A 19,110-nucleotide genomic window follows, 5' to 3' on the forward strand; every position below is an offset into this window, starting at 1 on the left:
CAACACTGCTGAATTTAGTCCACTATATTTCCATGTCTCCTCCTGTTTGTAATGAGCTGTTTTGATGCGCTGAGGACAGGACAGGTGAGCTCTGCATCGTACAGCTCATTATCCAGGTATACAGGTAGTCAGGCAAAAATGTATGAGAGAGCAGGATAGCTTATTCGGCTCTGTCGTCATGGTAACTGCTACAACCACTAATGAGACCTTGGCATCTGTCACTATCCAAACTATTGTCGGTGACACCTTGCTTGTTTTTGTGTGCTGGCCTTTCCACTATCCATTGACATAATAGCCTGCTTAATCATAGCATAAGGGCGGGTTTCAGAGAAGCAACCACAGCGGGCAGGAGGCTATCTGAGTATAGGTCAGACACTTTAGAGTCTTTGCTTACATTAAACTTAAAAAAAAGCCTTGGTCACAAGGCTTATTCCACTGGGTAGGTAAAGGAAATACCTGCAGTATGATTTAGTCATATTACAAAAGAAAAAAAAAAAAAGATCAAACTAGTATTAACCGCCTAGGCTATAAATGTGTACAATGTTCTCGCTTAAGCAAAAGCTGAGTTCTTTTCATGGCTAGATGCACATTAAATGTGCCGCATCATTCCTAGTAATTCAATTTCACTTCACACATGGAAAATGGAGTAAGCTGTGAGGACGAGATGCATGATTTAATAAAACTCTACATGGGGAGAGAGATGAGAGAGAAGAAAGGGGGTAAAGTGTGAGGGGAAAAAAAAAAAAGAGTGGAGGTTAAAACAAAAAGATAAAAATATTACATTGAGAAAATAAAAATGGGTGAGACCCCTAAAGATAGCAGCTGTACAGAAGAAATAATAACAATTAAACTAAGCATAAAGCAATTGAATTCTTTGAGGATGGTAGCATCCTGGGTGCCACACTGCTTGTGCCAGTAAAAAAAAAAAAAAACAATTGTGAAAGGTGGACAGAGACCGGGATAAAGTGGCTTTTATTTGGTTGGCTAGACAGAGGCTTGATAAAGCTGTTTGCCCTGTCTCTATACATAAAGCTCAATGCTGTTGAGGTAACAGGTAGAAAAGAAAACAGAACTCCTACCTGTCCGATCTCGGATGGCGAGGTTGTTCCCTTTCTTTAGGATGATGTCCAGCTGGTACATGGCTGGACTAGGAGGTCGAGGCGAGTGTTCTGCATTACTGGGCCCCACAATGCTGATGCCCTGTAGAGAGAAGTTACATAAGTTATTCATATTACTCCCGTATTATAATTTTCATGAGGACAAAATGAGGGAAATGAAAAAAGATACAGTACGTACAGAAGCGAGACACATCTGTGTAGTAAAAAAAATAGAAAAGAAATGAACACAAATTTGACTATTTTAAATGGCTTAGCACTAGTTGACCAAACAATGTTTACATCCCACATCAACAAGCACATATGAGACTAATATGATGACCAATATTTTCATACATTTTTGAAGTCTGACTGATTATTCTCATATTAAAAGAAAAATGAATGTCAAACTTCTAGTAATGGCTTTTTGGGAGTTTATGGGTAGTTTATTTTGATTTGACGTCCAAAATGTAAGAGAAGAATGACGACGCTCTGAATAAAATCACATTTAGTTGAGAAAAAAAAAAAATCTTCGAACAGACTAAAAAGGGTAAACAGAGAAATTGCTCACGCTTTAGAAAATTAGTATTTGTACATGACATAATATATAATGCATGTGTACTGAAGTCTGATAACTGATCATGGCAAGCATGCAGCCTCCTTGGCACGCTTGAGTGTCAGGCTTTCTGAAGGGTTATCTTTGTGGCTTTGTATGTCTTGCTGTAGCCCCGAAGTCAGTGCTGTACTCCACGTTGACAGGGAACCCCCTCCGGCTCTAATCGTGGTTCCCCTTGGAGCTAAAGGCCCATTAACAAGACCCATGATGAACCATGCTATGTTGAGATGCACTAAAGCTTACTGTCTTTCTCCATCTCTTGCTCATCTTATTCTCCCGCCCTCATTTCTCCTCCCCGTTGGACAATTGGTGCGTGGGCACTCCTGTCATGTCTCCCCAGATATCGTACTCTGAGATGAGGCTAAGAATAACTATAAGAGCAGAAAAATGCTAGTGGGCCACTGGGAGACTACTAACAGACTACCAAGGCTAGCATAAGAGCAACTCCCACCAGAGAGGAGCAGAGCAGAGAGATCTCCGAACAGTTGAAAACAGGATAAGGATGTAAATGGAAAAAAGGAGAAAGAAGACCCACAAGGATCCTCCCTATTAACACTGTCATCAACATGCACACTTCCATAATAGGGCTGTCAGAGTATTTCCTCCAATTATTAACAACATCATTTCCCTCCAGAATAATGTCTGATTGTCCTAAAACATAAACTGACCCTGTAGACTGTTTTAGCAAGTGTGACCTATTTTAATGGTTTCAAAGTCCCTGTAATAATAGAGAAGGATGTATTTCTGTGTATTATGGCGCTATCAACTTTCAAACAGTGTATATTACCAACAAGGTTTCTATGTTACATGCTAAAATAGCACAAAACTGTGCTTTTAACACCGTTAAGGGGCTACCATGCATTGAGGCTGCAGGTTAATAATGGTGACTATAATTACACTGCGGTCCTTGTAGTGTCACTGTATTATAGAAAAGATCTTGTGCTGTCCTCAGAGATGATCAATGTAATTATCTGCAATGAATATCACTCTTCACTATCTTTTTCTATGCATTAGGAAATGAGACCGCTAAATATGCCACTTGAGAAAAACCACTATAAATGAGCTAGCGGAGTTTCTAGGAGACATTTGTATCATATTATGTGGAACAGGAACATAAAATGAAGTACACAAAATATTTTACTAGGAAGCTACTTATGTTCTTAAAATAACTATAAATGACGGCAATTCAGACAGAGGTTTTTCAGCCCTGGCAGCCCACTGACACAAGAGTGTAATTATAACTGTCACCACATAGTGCAAGTGCAATAATTATCTAATAAAATCCATATATCTGAGATTGTGGATATCAAAATATTAACAGTATGTGAAGAGCATGGCATGGTGTGGACTACACACAGCAGAACTTGAAATGACAGCAGCCAGGCAAGAAATGTGGTGCTGTGTAAAGCCTGGAAGCCCCAAATCTCCATGGAAAAGTCAACCCCAACCCCAACACAATCTTAGCTTCACAGCACCTGCTGTCAAACAGGCAAACAAACAGAGAAAGCAAGAAAGAGTCAATCTTCCTGGGAAAAGTCAGAACTGAAATAAATCGAAAGACCAAAATGTAATCTATTAGGTAACAGGTGGACCAGCTCACCAAATATCTGAGGAAATCTAAGGTGAACATTCAGGGACAGAGAGTTAAAGCTGTGTGATTGGATAGGATAAACCTGGGGTCAAAAGTGCATGTAAGTCACTGTAATTGAGCTCTGTATATTTGTGTGGATACAACCAGTAGGATTGGACAACAATTACAGGGGTCTGACCATGTAACATTAAGCCCTCTCGTCTATGAACACGACTAACAAACAGTGACACAAAGACAGAGCCACACAACGTTGAGCTGGGTCACATCATAACACACAGCCATTAAGAAAAAGATGGAAATCTCAGGACACAGTGTGTCCACAGAAAATATCTGTGTACATGTTTTTTTTTTTTGCTTCTCTATTGCAAATGTATAAAACCCCTCAGTTTATTTGTATTTTTCAGAGTGTCTCTATTGCCATACAGTACCACTAACAGACACAGACACACACGTTAAAAGTACATACACAGAAAGATGCCCACAAAAATAATAGGGAGCACAGGATTTGAAATGGATTTGCAGATAGCGTAGGCTGTTCGGGTGAGCGACAGTATACATGATAGGATCAATGGAGTCTTTGCTAAAACAAGCAACCCGATAAAATCAGGACCAACATGCCAAGTTACAACGGTACAGAAAGAGCAAAACAAGCAGTTAAAGACTAGTTTTGCTCTGTGTTTCATGTCCAAGCTTGTGACCAATGAAAGTGACATTTGCACTGCTCTAAAGAGTGTGTTGATCTTGACTGAGCAGAACAGCTGGAGTCTTGAACACTGAAACCAACGGAGAAAAAAAAAAATCTCATTATAAACACTCCTTATCCATTTAAAAGATCCGCTTTTGCCAAAGATAGGTTGGGTTAAAGCTGAAATTGCCTCTGAAGTACAAACACACACTAGAGGAGATTCTTACAAAAAAAGCTGATTTTCTGCTATCTTCCATGTGTCAAGGAGTCATAAACATTCATGACATTTAAATTACAAAATGTTTACACAGTATTGTGGATTCAATAGAAAAGCAAATATACCCGAAATAACAAATATATAGTTTATTGGTCCATTCTTTATATTTTTTTTAAGGAAACCGATGAGAAAATGATATATAAAACTCTATTTTGGATGAAATGTCTATTATTATTTGTTACAATTCTCAGGCACAAGAGAATAAAAAAGAAAACAAGTACAGTAAATAAGTATAAACACTCACACAACATAAAAGACACACAGGCACATGGCCCTGGTTCATCCTTTGGGACAGACTCGGCACAATGAGGGCTGAGTAACGAGACGCGTGCTCCGAAGACACACACCACATGCACTTTCACAGTGACAGAAATGGAGAAGAAAGGAAGAGAGCAAGGAAAGGAAAGGCAGCCAAGATCCATCTCACTCCACCTGCTCTGTGTTTCATGATTCCTTGAAGCTGGCAGAGAAACTAAACAATAGCTACCACGTCCCAATTTTCAGCCTCTCTCCCAGTCAGTAATAAACAATCTGGAAGAGGGAGACCATGCAGATCACAAGACAGTCTATTTGGCCACAATTTCTTTGCAATGCAAGTGTCCTGGTGTGACACATGACATACACAAAAATATACAAGATTCTACTCAAGGTTTCTGAGCACAAATACAATTTTGTAGATTTGTTTTCACCCAATAACCAGGTGATATATAATTTACATAAATGAATTCTAAACGTACTGAAAGAAAAGAAAGGGCTAATGAAGACCCAAAACTTTAGATCCTGGCCTATTGTTAGCCAGACGTTTTGTGCATGTGTGGTTGGCTGTGTGTGTGTGTGTGTGTGTGTGTGTGTGTGTGTGTCTGCATGAAGAAAAAAACATCCAGCAGCAGAATGTTAATACAGGAAAGAAACAGAAAAGATTTCCATTACAACTCTATGTGGCACTGACCCGGTGAGATTCAACTATCAGAGCACTTTACATTTACATTAAATAATCCCCGGGGAACCAGACTGGAGAGTGCTCTGGGTATTTGGATACAGCATTTCACAGAAAACCCTTCAGACTGAATCCCAACGGAATCAATTCAAATATCAATCAATACCAATTTCCTTTTCCATTAACTAAATACTACTTTACAAACGAGACAAATGGGGGGGGGGGGTCAGAATTACATTGCAAATATTGAAGGCATCCTTCCATCGTCTCCAGAGGGTGGTTTGCATATATATGTTCAGTGTATGCACAAAGAGTATGTATGACCTGTACGTGTGTGTATGTGTGCATGTATGTATGTTTGGTGTGTGTGCTCCCTTTTTCTTCATGTTTGTGTGTGTGAATGTATAATCTTATCAGCACTGAATCACAGAGAGGGGAGCTGACTGTTCATCAATAAATAAGACAGATGATGAATTGTGCTTCTGAAATGAGAGTGTTCAATAGGATATTCCACACCAACAAACTCCAGCCAGACACAATGCACATTATCTGCTGCCTACATTCCTGGAGGGCACAAGAGGGTTAAGCAGCAGATTATGTGGATATACTGCACTGGGCTTCAGGTTCAGCTCTGAGGCATGTTATGAAGCCATAAAAACCACTTAGTCAAAACAGGCACACTTTCATTGACTGCCTTGAACCTTAATTAAAATTCCACTGTGCAACAAAACTCACAAAGATACACACACACACACAATGCCACAATCAGTAACACTTGATCACTTGATCAGAGCAATAGTTTTTTAGTACAAAGTGAGACTAGATATAACAAAAAACTCAGGTTTGGTGTTGAGGTAATGAATTTTATAGCCCTGATCACTTTTCACTCACTTTTTTTTTTTTTTTTTTTTTTTAAATCGCAAATTGAAACTGAATTGATGAACTTTTTACCAAGAACACTTGTTCTACAGGAGAACATAAGTTCTGGCTTTTTCAGTCAACATCTTGCTCCTGAACCTCCCCCTTTCAGCCACAGCCTCACACTCATATACACCGCAAGCGAAAAGCGTCAATGTGGCAAACATCAAAAGACTAAGCCGATCATCTGGCAGCTGCCAATGTTCCATTTTTCCCAGCACTAAATGTGAGCAAGCACTGGTGGCTCGCCACCAGGGATGCACTCACAACCCACACACTACTCAAGAGTTTGCGGCTTCCTGACAAAAGTCTTCCTCAGGCTCTAGGTGAAAATGTTCAGTTCTGAAAGGTTAAACCAAACTCTACGGTGGACATGATGGCAGGGAGAAAAGGTGACAATGTTTTCAAATGAAATGCTTCAGGGAGTAATCAATTAAAAAGCTAAAATAAAAATGACAGCTTTTCCTCCCTTCCCACCAAATTTCAATAATACCTGTATAACTGGTACCAGCTATAAGTAACCAGTAAGTGAGAGCACCATGTTGCTGGATTTCACTGTATGTCAATTTCCTGTCTACTACGATTTGCGTAGATCTCTGAGCATGTCAAAAGAAAACATTTAGAAAGTTTACTTTACTAGGCCTAAATTTCCAGACTCACCGTCCTAGAAACATGAAGCACACTGCAGCATAAGAACTTCGGTCCTCTAGTTTCCTTGTGTTACTAATGCAAACCATGACACAGAAAGTGCTTTTGTTTTGGAATTGACTTTTTAAATCAGCCCTTCAATCACCTGTAACTCTGGGGGGTTACAGGTGATAGTGATGCCTGATGGTGATGTTATTTTAAAAAATATTACGAAATGATGTGATGTGTTATCTTTAAGCAGAGCCATGCAGTTTAACCTTGACTGCTGCATGAAATGAGTGAAAAACAGCCTATTGGGAAAGTTTTAAAAGTTCACAGTTCACATTTAAAAGGGCAAACTGTACGTAAGAAAGCTGCTTTGAAAACTTAGACGTCAACCAGAGTCATTTATTTCTTATCCTGAATTTTATATGTCATGACAACGGTGTCTTTATTGAGGAGGAAGCCTGTATTTAGCCCTGGGCACTGTGTGGAGCCAGACTCTCGTTTCTCACAGCGATGGCAGGTAATTTCCAGGCTCTACACCTCCACTCCTGCATAACAATAACCTGTTCCTGCTTTGCTCATTAATAAGAACATCATGACAGTTTTCCTTCTGTTAGTAGAGATGCCACTTCCAGCTGTCCAACAGAAAACCACTATTTATGCCCCCCCCCCTCCTTTATGGCATGAAATGGCATAAAATGGTGGAAAAAAAACAGTCCCTTCACCAGGCGCATGGTTCAAAAGAGTTGTATTTAGTCTCTTACATAATCATGGCCAACATGCCATAACCCAATCAGTTTGGCATCTCCCTTTCCCTTTAAAAGCTTCTGATATTCCCTTGACTTATCCAAACTTCTGAAGTGCATTGCACTTTGCATCTATTTGCCCTGAGTGCAAGATAGACATAAACTTAAAGTCCATTTCATCAGCTCCTTAAAGCCATAACCTGAGCAGTTTAGAAGCAATTAGCAATGATCTGAAATCTGATTTCACCATTAGAGCTGAAAAAACACAGCTCTGCTACTAAACATAAAGCAAGCCACACTTCTTTAATATAACTAATATTGATCCACAATAAGAGCTGGGTAATTAAGTTGAAAGTTTAAGTGATTCCTCACATCGAAACGATCATTCAAGGCAGCAAACATCAAACATGCACACAAACACATACAAACATGCATTTTGGTGGTTGTGTTCTGGGTGACTTGAGGTGAGAAAAACTAAACAGAAACAGGCATCCCATCTTATTTGTTCCAAGGTTTTCACATGAAATCAATGTTCTCTGTATTTGCCAAACTGAGTAGGACCTGAAGAAATGTCTGAGTACAGAGACGTTATAGACTGCAGAAAAAAAGAAAAAAAAAAAAAAGAGTTCTGCTGTTAGACATGGTAACACAAAATCTAATTGATTAATTCAAGAAATGAAGTCATGCCGATAAGTATTCAGAACCCAAAACCAAAACTAAATGTATTAATGTGTGGTTTTATACATTAGTTAATAGTCTTAGAGGTGCCTTATTCAAGAATACTATATTATGACACATGGCTGTTGATAGATGCACTTTAACCGTATTGTTCATTGACATTGTGACAGATGATCTTGCTCACCATCATGCCGCTAAGCCATGCCGACAGGACAATACATTTCTGTACAGTACCATTTAAAAGTAAAATGGTTGTGTATGTTAATGACTCTGGCTTGTGATTAATGCACACACTTGCAACTAACTTGTAATTAATGTCTTGTTTAAGGCCTTGACAAAAATGTGAATGTGCTTAACAATAAAAGAAAAGTGAAAATGAACGTCATAGAGCAGATCCCTGTCAGGAGCGGTTCGAAAACAGGCACATACTACGGAAGTCTGCATCTCTTGTCTACTCTTTGTTTATTTCCTTAGGGCATGAATCTAGGTCTTGTGCGGGCAAATACCTAATTTGCTAGCTGAGTGTTGCTATGCAACCACAAAAGAAAAAAAAAGAATAAAAAAAAAAAACAATTTATAAATAAAAACTAAATTTGTTATCTGTTTGAGGTAAAACATAAACCCCTTGCTTTCCACCACAACACAAAAATAGCATATAAGGTGAATAGAAAAGATGAGTATAAGAGGAAGGTAGGCTGAGCCTAACACAGCTCCCAGTCAAAGTTGAGATATTTCACAGGCTAATGCAGTGATCCCATTACTTCTCTATAAGGATTCATTTTCAGCCACAAAGCCTCTTAACCAGCTTTGCCTGTACAGGATGTAAGCTCAGCACCATACACATATGTAATACCTACATCTACACATTCTGCACATGCACAAACACACACACAATTGATTTAATGCCATCACACTGATTAAAGACACTTACAATTTGTAAAATACTGACCCAGTCTCCTCCTTTGGGTTCGGTGCTTCGCAATTTCTACCCTTACCCTGTGAAATATCCACTGACTAAAACAACACAGGCACATAAAATGTGTGATCACACATACAGTACATAGACACTTTTGAACACAGACACATGAGTAAAAAAAGGAAGGCTCTTGAGGTCTGTCAGTGAGGCCTATTGAATTGCTAGAAATGTGTCTTTTATGTACTCGCTCTAAATATAGGATATATGGGGGAGGCAAATAGTGGAGAGGAAGAAATTCAAGCTGAGGTTGTTTCCAACCGTATATTACAGTACACTACAGCGCATCTGTCCCTCAAGACCCTCCTGAAGTGAGGTAACAGTGATAGTTGCCCTTTATATCTTTTTAGCCTCTCTTTCTTGTGTTTCAAACAGTGACTTTTTAGTGCACAGATATATCCATATTATTAAAATAAAATTGTTCTATTAGTCATCTCCCACTTAAAAAAAACCCTTGACCTCAATAAATGAATAAAATCAAGTACATAAATGTTGTACTTCAAAATCCATGTAGAGCCAAATATCCATCCAGCAAATATTAGTCACGAATAGTAAGGTATTTTGTCAGGAACTCAATAATGTTGTCACTTCAGTGAATCATCTCCGCTGCCACTTTTCATCTGAATCCTCTTCCTCTCTCCTGCCCTCCACTCGCTCTCTTCCCCACAGTAAGACCATATGATAGCATCACGACCACAAAAATCACTTTTCCACTGCAAGGTCTGGGACTTATTGTTGCATTTATTTAAATTGGGGCACTATATTACATTTTTTGTGCAAACCGTTGCGACAGATAAACACGCACATATTTCTCTCTCATCTCACCATGCCAGTCACAAAACCATGAAAAATGTTCTCCATTACACTTTCCCTGCCAAATAAGCTGCTCCATTAAATACCACTATCTCAGGGCCATTACTGAGCCTCTCCTCTCCTGAGTATGTGCAGCACGGTAATGTGTAATGTGACAAAGCACAGAGCCAGTGCAGGGCTCAAGCAGGTAGACAGCCAACAGCCACTTGGCTATATAATGAGGTCTCTTTGGTGTGTTCTTTTCTTAATAACACTCTAGCAGTGCGCTGTGCAAAGAGCAAGCTTCTTTACTCTCTCTTATAGTGTCAGAGATAAAGCTTGTCTCAGACTAGGGTAATGAGTCTCTTGATGCAATACTGCTGATAACAGCTGAAACACTTGATGTGTTTGAATGGGTGACAGGTAAAATCCTGATAAGTCAAAGAGTCAACAGTGACACAATATATATACTGAAAGTCTCTGCCTCAGTTCACACGAAAATTCTGAATATTGAATCTGTTAATGGTAAAAAAAAAAAAAAAAAAGGAAAAAAGAAGAAATATTCATACACTACAGATATCCTTGTTTACTAATAAGCTCATTTCCCTCTGAATGTCACTGCTTTCCGTGAAACAGATGTTAATGTCAAAATATATTCTCTCTCCTTTCCCATTAACCTGATGCTTAAAGACGATTTAACAGTTCAGATGGTGATATTTCACAGTCTATCAACTGTTTATGATCACAAAAGAGAAACGCAGTGAGGGAGAGCTGGAGTCACAGATATAGAAATCAATGAATGTTTAAAACGTACAATGACATGATAACTGGGAGGGAAAAAAAGCTCAGCTCATCATTTCAATAAAAGAGTCATCCCGACTATCAGCCTAATTTTTCAAACATGAAACTAGTAACATTAATAACATCGTTGCTGAGAACATTTGAAATGAGGTTCAAACCACAACGAAGATGTCAAATTTTCTTTTAGCAAGTAGTAACGTGAATCGTACCACATACCTGCCCTGTGGGATTAAAGGAGAGAATGGAAAAGATTTCCACTTGCAAGTGTTCACCAAGGCTGGGAAGTGAACCAACTGAAATGTGTCTGTAGCAGCGAGCGCTGACAACTGTCAAGCAACACAAAAGCTGAAAGTGAAATTTTGTACAGATTCATACTGATTTTTACTTAATCTAAAAAATAAAAATAAAAAAATGAAAAAAGGTTTTGTTTGACTGATTGTGTTCAACATAAAAGCAACAGCAAAAGTTGTGCTTTCCTGGTTAAATGGAAAATAGGGTTATAGAAAAAAATTAATTTTCCTCTGTAGAGTACAATATTTGTTGTCTGTATTGAAACTAAGTGCTTCCACATGACAAAAATGCAACATTAGCTATGGCTTCAATGCACTTTGCCAATTAATTAATTCATCGTCCCGCTACACTGCCTTTATACCTCGGATCACCAGTGAGTGATTCCTCTGCTGTAATTACAGCTGGCAGTCATGTATTTCATACAACACTCTTGAAGGTTTATGGTCAATAAGGTCAGCTTTTAGGAAAGGTAGCATTGATTGGAGCAAGGTAGCAGTCTCTCTCCGTCTCTCAAGACAGTGAAAACTCTAATCTACCCATTCACCAGCAGTTCAACAGTGTTCAGGTGACTGACCTTCAGAGGATTATTGTTTTACAGTCATAAACACGGATCCGTCCATGACAGCAATGAATAGTTCTATATACATCAGTAAAATAAAAGAACTGAACCCCCAAAGGGCTCTTAATTAAATAATGTCCCTTCTAGAATTGTCATCAAATTGCCAAACATTAATCCTTTATAATCCTGCAGATATCATTACAAGACCAAGCAGCAGATATTAATCTTGCAGATGTAAGCTTCATTGGGTCAAACAAACACAGGTGACCAATGAGAAAAAGAGAATAATTACTGAAGATGGCTGAATAAACCAAACAAAGTGTAAATGCATTTTTATAAAGTCTTTTTGACAAAGATGGATAGCGCTGAGCCGTAAATCAACCCATTTTTTTTTTTAATCAGCATCAACATCATCAGGGACCAGACTGCTTTCAGTCATGGCAACTAACACACTTAATAGGACTCAAATGTGGCCTCTATGTGCAGACTGTGGACGAGTTTTCCTGTACATGTATGAGCAGTTGTGGACAAAGACCAGGAGTCAGGGGGCCAACTGAGGACAGAACTCTCTGAGCTTTATTTGTGTTTCCTATCTGGCTCCTTTGACATCCTGTACAGAGTAGCAGTAGGAATACTGCATACATTCCTGTCAAAGCAGGTTAGGGCATCCTCAGAGCTTTCTAAGCCCCGAGGACAACGTCAAGCTTACTGCTGATAGAGAATAACAAGGAACCTTTTATGCCCTTTAGACACAGTGATGGAACTGTATGCACATAACTGAACACTGAATTAGGTGCAATTATGAAAACAAACAGAAATACAACTGCGCGATATGGATATGTAATTATAACTGTAACTGTGATAATAATAATTGTCATATTATTACATTTTTAATAAATAGAAATGCAGCACAGATACTATTGACTTTTTATGTTAGATTTGCAGTGATTAAATGAAGTTGGAGCTGAAAACTAGACAAAATGAAAAGTAGACAGCATAGACAAAAACAAAATTCTATTGAAGAACTAACAGTCTCCATGTGTTACACTTGGCAACTTGTCTGAAATCATTGAAATTTTCTACCCAGTGAACCTAAGGCCTTACAGTAAATGCAAACGTGTGTGTATGTGTGTGTGTGTACCATTATGTAATGACTTTTATATGCATTGCAGCAATGCTATGAGGAATTGGGGAACATAGTGGTTATGCTTGAGAGCCTGATTCATGTCCAATAAACATGTTGAGTCTCGCATCAAAAAAGTGTGCATACAGCAGAGAGGAGGAGACCGTGGAAGATCAAGGCCAAGAGAGAAAAGAAATATAAATAGACTGAGAATGAGAGATGAAACGGTAGGAAGTGGAAACATGGAGTCCCCCTAGACCACAATAAGTCACCACACTCAGCACAAAAGGAGCCGCAGCCTCATAATGATTATATTCTTTGCTCTTTCTAACAACTGATCAACTATCATCATCATCATCATCACCACCACCACCACTCTTAATGTCACCCCAGCTGCCCCCTGTATGTGACTCTAATCTACCTCTGGACAATAACCCAGTTTCCATCCTTCCTGCCAGCTGTGTCAAGACCCTCCCTCCCAGATGTCAGGGCTGAGCTGCGTGGCTTGGCCCACATTGGGTTACGGTGAAATTAGTGGTCAGCCGATAAACACTGGGTCATACATGAGAGGAGACCAGAAGAGGGGAGAGACTCTTTCATTGTTAATCCCATGATGAGCAAGATTAAGTTATAGTCTGTGACTATGTGTGTGTGTATATACAGTATGTCTGTGTATTTAATCACTACTTCATGCGATCCATGATAGGTTTTTAGTTTCCTTCTACTCAAGAAGCATGCAAACTGGATGACAATGTAACAGTTTTGTTCATAGGGTGTTTCATCGCTATGAAATCTATTTATCTACTGCTATCATGGAACTCTCAATGCCAACTTTTTTTTCCCCTCACATAATGAGAGATTTATGAATCTCTAGTCCAGTCTATCGATTGGGATCGCACATGTAAATTAGTTTAATTCAGTTACAAACATTTTGTGTATTCAGTTTGTTTGAAAAGAGGATGCTGAGGAAAAGGCTACAGCAGTAAAAGCATGACAGTAGACAGGGATCTTAATGTTAAGTGGTCAAGCCGAGTGTCTAAGTGCACCGAGATACAATGCAAAGCAAAGTTTTGAGGTTCAGTAACTGCACATACTTTTATATGATTACATGGACGGAGATTAGATTTCTTGTGTGGTAGAAAATGTTCTGGAATGCCAATTAAGGATAACTTATGATGTTTATCACAGTAAATCTTTTTACAGACGAAAAGCTTTACTGTGATGAAAGAATGACAGTGTTTGACAATTATACTGTTTGAATACTATTTAAAGGAAGTAAAGCTGTTGTCTATGTGGTGAGTCAGTTGGATTTGTTAAGGGATCCTTTTGTTCTGGCCACAGAAATGACATCCACCCCTGTTTACTTTACAATTTTCCACATCTTTGTCACTGATCCCACTGACTGCCTTAGCTAACAGGACTAATTTTGACCATTCGTAGCTGGCTTTTTAATATTTCACAATGTTTATGTAGAGATGTCTTGCTATACCGCTCAGGGAAACCCCCCCCCCCCCAAAAAAAAAAAAAAAAAAAAAAAAAAAAAATTGACATTTTCAACATCTACTTCAACTGTGTCACCTGTGAATTTAAAGTGGTGCATCCTGATGCAACTGTTTTGGACTTCCCTTTGCAACACATGCTGAGAGTTAATAATGATAATGAGCAGTGTGACAGCTGACATTCACAGGCACGTTGACAAGGACATTTGAGACAAGAATTTCCCTGAAATTCAGTATCAATGCTAGAGAAACATGTTTCTTCTTTGCTGCATCTGACAGCTGCACAACACAGCAACTCTCCATAAATAATGAAAAGGAAAGATCTACCACCGACAGAGAAAGACAGAGGCGGAAGAGGTGAAATAAGAGCCGGGAGGGAAGGCAGTGTGGGGGTGTGTGGGTGTGTGTGGGGGTGTGTGTGTGTGTGTGTGTGTGTGTGTGTGTGTGTGTGTGTGTGTGTTGGTGGGGGGGGTTTGTTAAGTGAGCCAGTAAAGGTAGTGAGCATTGAAGAGGCAAAGAGGAACAATGAAAAACCAAAATAAGAGGTGTAGATGGAGCACAACAGACAGTTGAAAAGCTGTGACTAGACAGTGAGGTTATGACAGCATGAAAGATGGGAACAGGAAAGAGCAGGAGTTGGGGAAGATGGAAAATTAAGACAGGTAGACAGACCAACAGACAGAAACAAGTGTTTTTGGTGGGCAAGAAGAAACAAGCTGATCAAAACAAGATCAAAAAACAGGAAGCATCTCTCACACAACAAACATATTGGCAGACCGCAGAGCACTAACAGCTTTTTCCCATGTGTTGGTCACCAGTGAATTTGGTGCAGTGACAAGCTGAGCTGGGAGCGTCAAGTGTTGCTAACATCGCAGACAGACAAGCTGGTCGCCCTGCTGTCGACCCAACCTGTCAACTGACCAGGAGCAAGTCAACGCTAGTCTGAGATCACGCTGACACGACTTGCAAAGAGAGAGCACACAGTGCAGCACTGAACAGAGCACATTCGTTAGGAACACGTTGACCCAGGCTTCTGTTTGCTGTCTCAGCAACTTCACAGCAGAACAGAACTAGTCCAAAAAGATTGCTGATGTGCTTTTTTTTTTTTTTGGAAGCATCGTCATCACACACCCACTGCAACTCTGTACTGAACATATTTAGGCTCCCAGGCATCAAACGATAGAAGGGTTACTTGTCGGATATCAATGCAGGTGCATTATCAATTATTACCTTGAAATGTTGAATGCTATCTCTCATTAATTGTAATTAATTATTAAATAAAACAATTGTGCACAGGTTTACCTTTCATCATTTGCATACTCTGCAAATACACACATTAGGTTTGTAAGATGACAAAAGCATTATTCTAATATGACTACACACAGGGGTTTTTGATGATGATGGTGATCTATACATCTAGTTATCATAGATGCTAATACCAGAGTGAGCATGCACCAAGACGATATTAATCACAGAATGACTGACTCCAATCCATCGCTCTCTAAAGCAGCTTGGTTTTATGAAAATGAACCTGTGCTTATAATCCAAATACACATATTGCTCTATAATAAACTGTATTTTATCTAATAAGGAGGATATCAAAAGGATCTTTTGGGTTTGTTAATGTTTTAGTTTAGATGAAAAAAAAACAAACCCTAAAAAACCCCAGCTTTTTCATCTTTATTGAATTTTGCTTGTTCTGTGAAAGTCCCTGTGATTCAACCTCCTGTGGCTGTTTTGATGAATATGGTTGGTAACACCTGTTTATATGCCACCTCTTGTATATTGAGGAATAATGAATAACTTTAAACATTCATAATACATTGTTGTAATAGGTGTGCCGTCTTGGACTCTGGCACATAACATATACTTCAAGATGTGTAAAGAAGCAGCAGTGCCCATGCGTAACATCTTACATTGTTTTTTATCTATCTCTTTACACTCACCACTACTACTGCCTGTTATTATCAGCATCTCTCTCTGACTTTATATGCCTGAAAGATAGTGTTTTCCAAATGTGAACTCAAAGAAGTGTGAAAACAAAGAGGCTATTATCATCTAATCTTAAATGCACTCCAGTGAGTTGCAGTTCCCTTGTGAACCATTTAAAATCTTACTATACTGAACAAAAGCTTGCAGAGCTTGTAAAGGCATTAGTATTTTTTGTCTTGTTGTATGCTGCATCTTCTCCGGTGCATAATAATGTATGGGAGAAGCTGCAGGGAAGGGAGATTCTGTCCATCATTTTTCTGTCATTTCTTATTTTTCCTCACAATGTGGACATCCCCCTGTTGGCCTGGGGAGAATGTAGGTTGCTCCCCCTTTTAATTACATCCATGGTATTATATTGACTATGTGTGACAAAGCATGACCTCTCATCACTATTGACTCCCCCTACATCACAACCCCCCCCCCCCCCCAACCGTCTGAGTCGTGATGCTGGAGCAAAGCTCTGGTCTGAGCAGCATATTCTCAGACACTACTCTGTGCATTACAAAAAATACAGCATATATTCAGATCATTCGAAATAAATCAACATCAGCAACTTTTTCTGAAATGCTGTGCAAGCTTTACATGTTATGGCGGAGCAATTATAAGAAATTATAGCGATGTACAACAGAAACAGTGGGAGCTGCAGTATTTAGGACAAAGGATAACGCTTAAAGCTGCACCTCTTGTATGTGATCCAGCACCAGCTGCTTTGTAAAAGGTTAAGAACATTGACCAGATGGGCTGGCAACAGTGTGATTATCTATGTATGTACCAAAGATCTTCATAAAATATTTCTCTATGGACTGCTGAATCTAAGCATGGAACTAAATCAATTTTTTTGACAGAAAACCATGAGATAAATGTCTGCAATATGCCTGAAAATTGAATATCCATTCCAATAAATCTTAAATTCTTTTCAACATAGAGCATTTTGTCTCTGCGCCAGCAAGAGCCATTTCTACGCACCGTGAGGATGGTGCTGATCAGAGACTGTAGTACCACCTCCACACTGGCAAACAAACCAACTGGCAGAGTGACAGGAGTGTATACCCTCTACACTATTACGTTTTGGAAAAAAGCAAAGATGGAGAGGTGAGAGGAACTGTATGAGTAGATGGTATCACTGCAGTGAGCAAGTGATAGATGTGAAGCAATGTGCCAAGTGACAGAAATTGTGAAGTGAAGAGCAGAAGAAGATAATATGGAGAGACAATGAGTTTATCTGATTCATACATTGAAACACAAGCCCGGTGGACATTTTTAATTAAACTGTTTAGTTGACTGTAATGGGAATGCTCCATCTGAGAGATGCAGGCAGTTTTTTTTGCCACTGTATGAAAAGGTGTATGAACACCTAGGTGCCAGCAAGCTCCTGAACAATATCCACCTGCATAAGCATCCCCCATAGCCCTATTTGCATACAGAGGAAAAGTGGCCGAAGATATTCTTTCCCCCCACCCCCAAAGATAATAAATGACACTAGATTCAACACTAAGAAATGAGTAAATACACCAAGCGTGCGTCTGCTACAAAGCTAAATTTACTTACAATTTGCTATCTTAAATGCCTCTTGATGGTATAGAAACCAATAATGCATCCTGGCTATTTTCAGGTTGAGCTGCTACAAAATCAGGTACCAACCAACCAACCAACCAACCAACCAAACAACCAACCAACCAACCAAAATGTGCAACTGAAGCCTATCTATCACATCTGCAATGAGCAAGAGCCTCCTCCTCTCCTGGTTTCCCCAGCCGAGACATTTACACCAGCCAAAAACTGCAAATGCTGGCTGTTGCTGAAATCTGTTTGGCATGTTGATAGGTCATCAGTCACAGTTTGGAAGTTCTTTTAAGATTCATTAACGCTTTGGGGGCCAACATACTATAAGTAGCTGATGAAGTTTGAAATTCCAGGAGAATAAACTAGTTGGTTATAGACAGTTTGTTCACAGGTGCAGTTTTTCTTTATTCTTACATGAATGAAAGAATCAATACATCCTTCACACTGTGAGAATGATGCTGATACAAAACATTTATCTACACTGAGAGGAACCATCAGTATATTTTATCAAGATGATCTCAGCCCAAGCATGTGTGTAATGAATTCATTTTATGTTCAAAATAAAAGGGCAGCTCCTTCAAATCACCTCGGAGTCCTTCCAGCCATTTACTATCTCATCTTCTGTTATTGACTTATGTGAATTTACTTCAATCATTAAAAGAGTACACTGTGCACAACATACACAATTTATATGACAAAATGAATGATTCAGTCACATCTCAGACACATGACATTCCACATAAAACTTGCGGATGCTGCACTTTCTTCTGAAACACATTAGTCTCTCCCAGGAGAACTTGTGCATTATGCATGTACTGTACTGGGTACGTGAGCATTAACAAGAAATGCTATTTAGGAATTCAGATACAAGTTGTCGCTTTTCTTTCAGTCATTTCCTCGAAGGAAATAAATATTTGGATCTTTTTAGATGACACAGAAATTGTAGCGCATGATGTAAGACTGTCTAGGTTTCCTCAAATGCTTTCTTGCCATGAACTGATCTTGAAAGTTGATGGAAACTGTGCTTCAACAATCCAAGGGTGCGCAAAGAAAATCTGCAATGTACCCAGCATTTGTCTGATGAGAGGCGCTTCAGTAGAGAGTCGTTCACATCTTCTCATCAGACCATTTCTCTTCACCCTCCTCACACTATCCCATCTATTCCCACCTGCTGTAGTCTTTTTATTGTCTTTTTCTCTTGTGCTCTCTGTTTTCTTGTCTTCTCTGTTACCTTGCCTCAATCTTAATTTGTACTCCTGCTTCTTGTCCCTCCCCTCCACAAACTCCCCCATTTTGCTCTCATTCTGAGCACGTTCAGTACCCAGCCCTTGAAACAGGAATT

General features: G+C 39.2%; 1 protein-coding gene across 1 annotated transcript in view; it reads right to left on the reverse strand.

Annotated features, from left to right (window-relative positions):
• The window catches only part of mctp1 (multiple C2 and transmembrane domain containing 1), a 135,163-nt gene that overhangs the window by 84,930 nt on the left and 31,123 nt on the right, over window positions 1-19,110 (reverse strand). Inside the window, exon 2 of the mRNA XM_022758271.1 lies at window positions 1,080-1,200. Coding sequence (XP_022613992.1) covers window positions 1,080-1,200 — 121 coding nt within the window. The remainder of the gene's footprint in view (window positions 1-1,079; window positions 1,201-19,110) is intronic.

The sequence above is a fragment of the Seriola dumerili genome, unplaced genomic scaffold (assembly GCF_002260705.1).
Source record: "Seriola dumerili isolate Sdu_G_001 unplaced genomic scaffold, Sdu_1.0 BDQW01000017.1, whole genome shotgun sequence".
In the NCBI taxonomy this organism is placed as follows: Eukaryota; Metazoa; Chordata; class Actinopteri; order Carangiformes; family Carangidae; genus Seriola; species Seriola dumerili.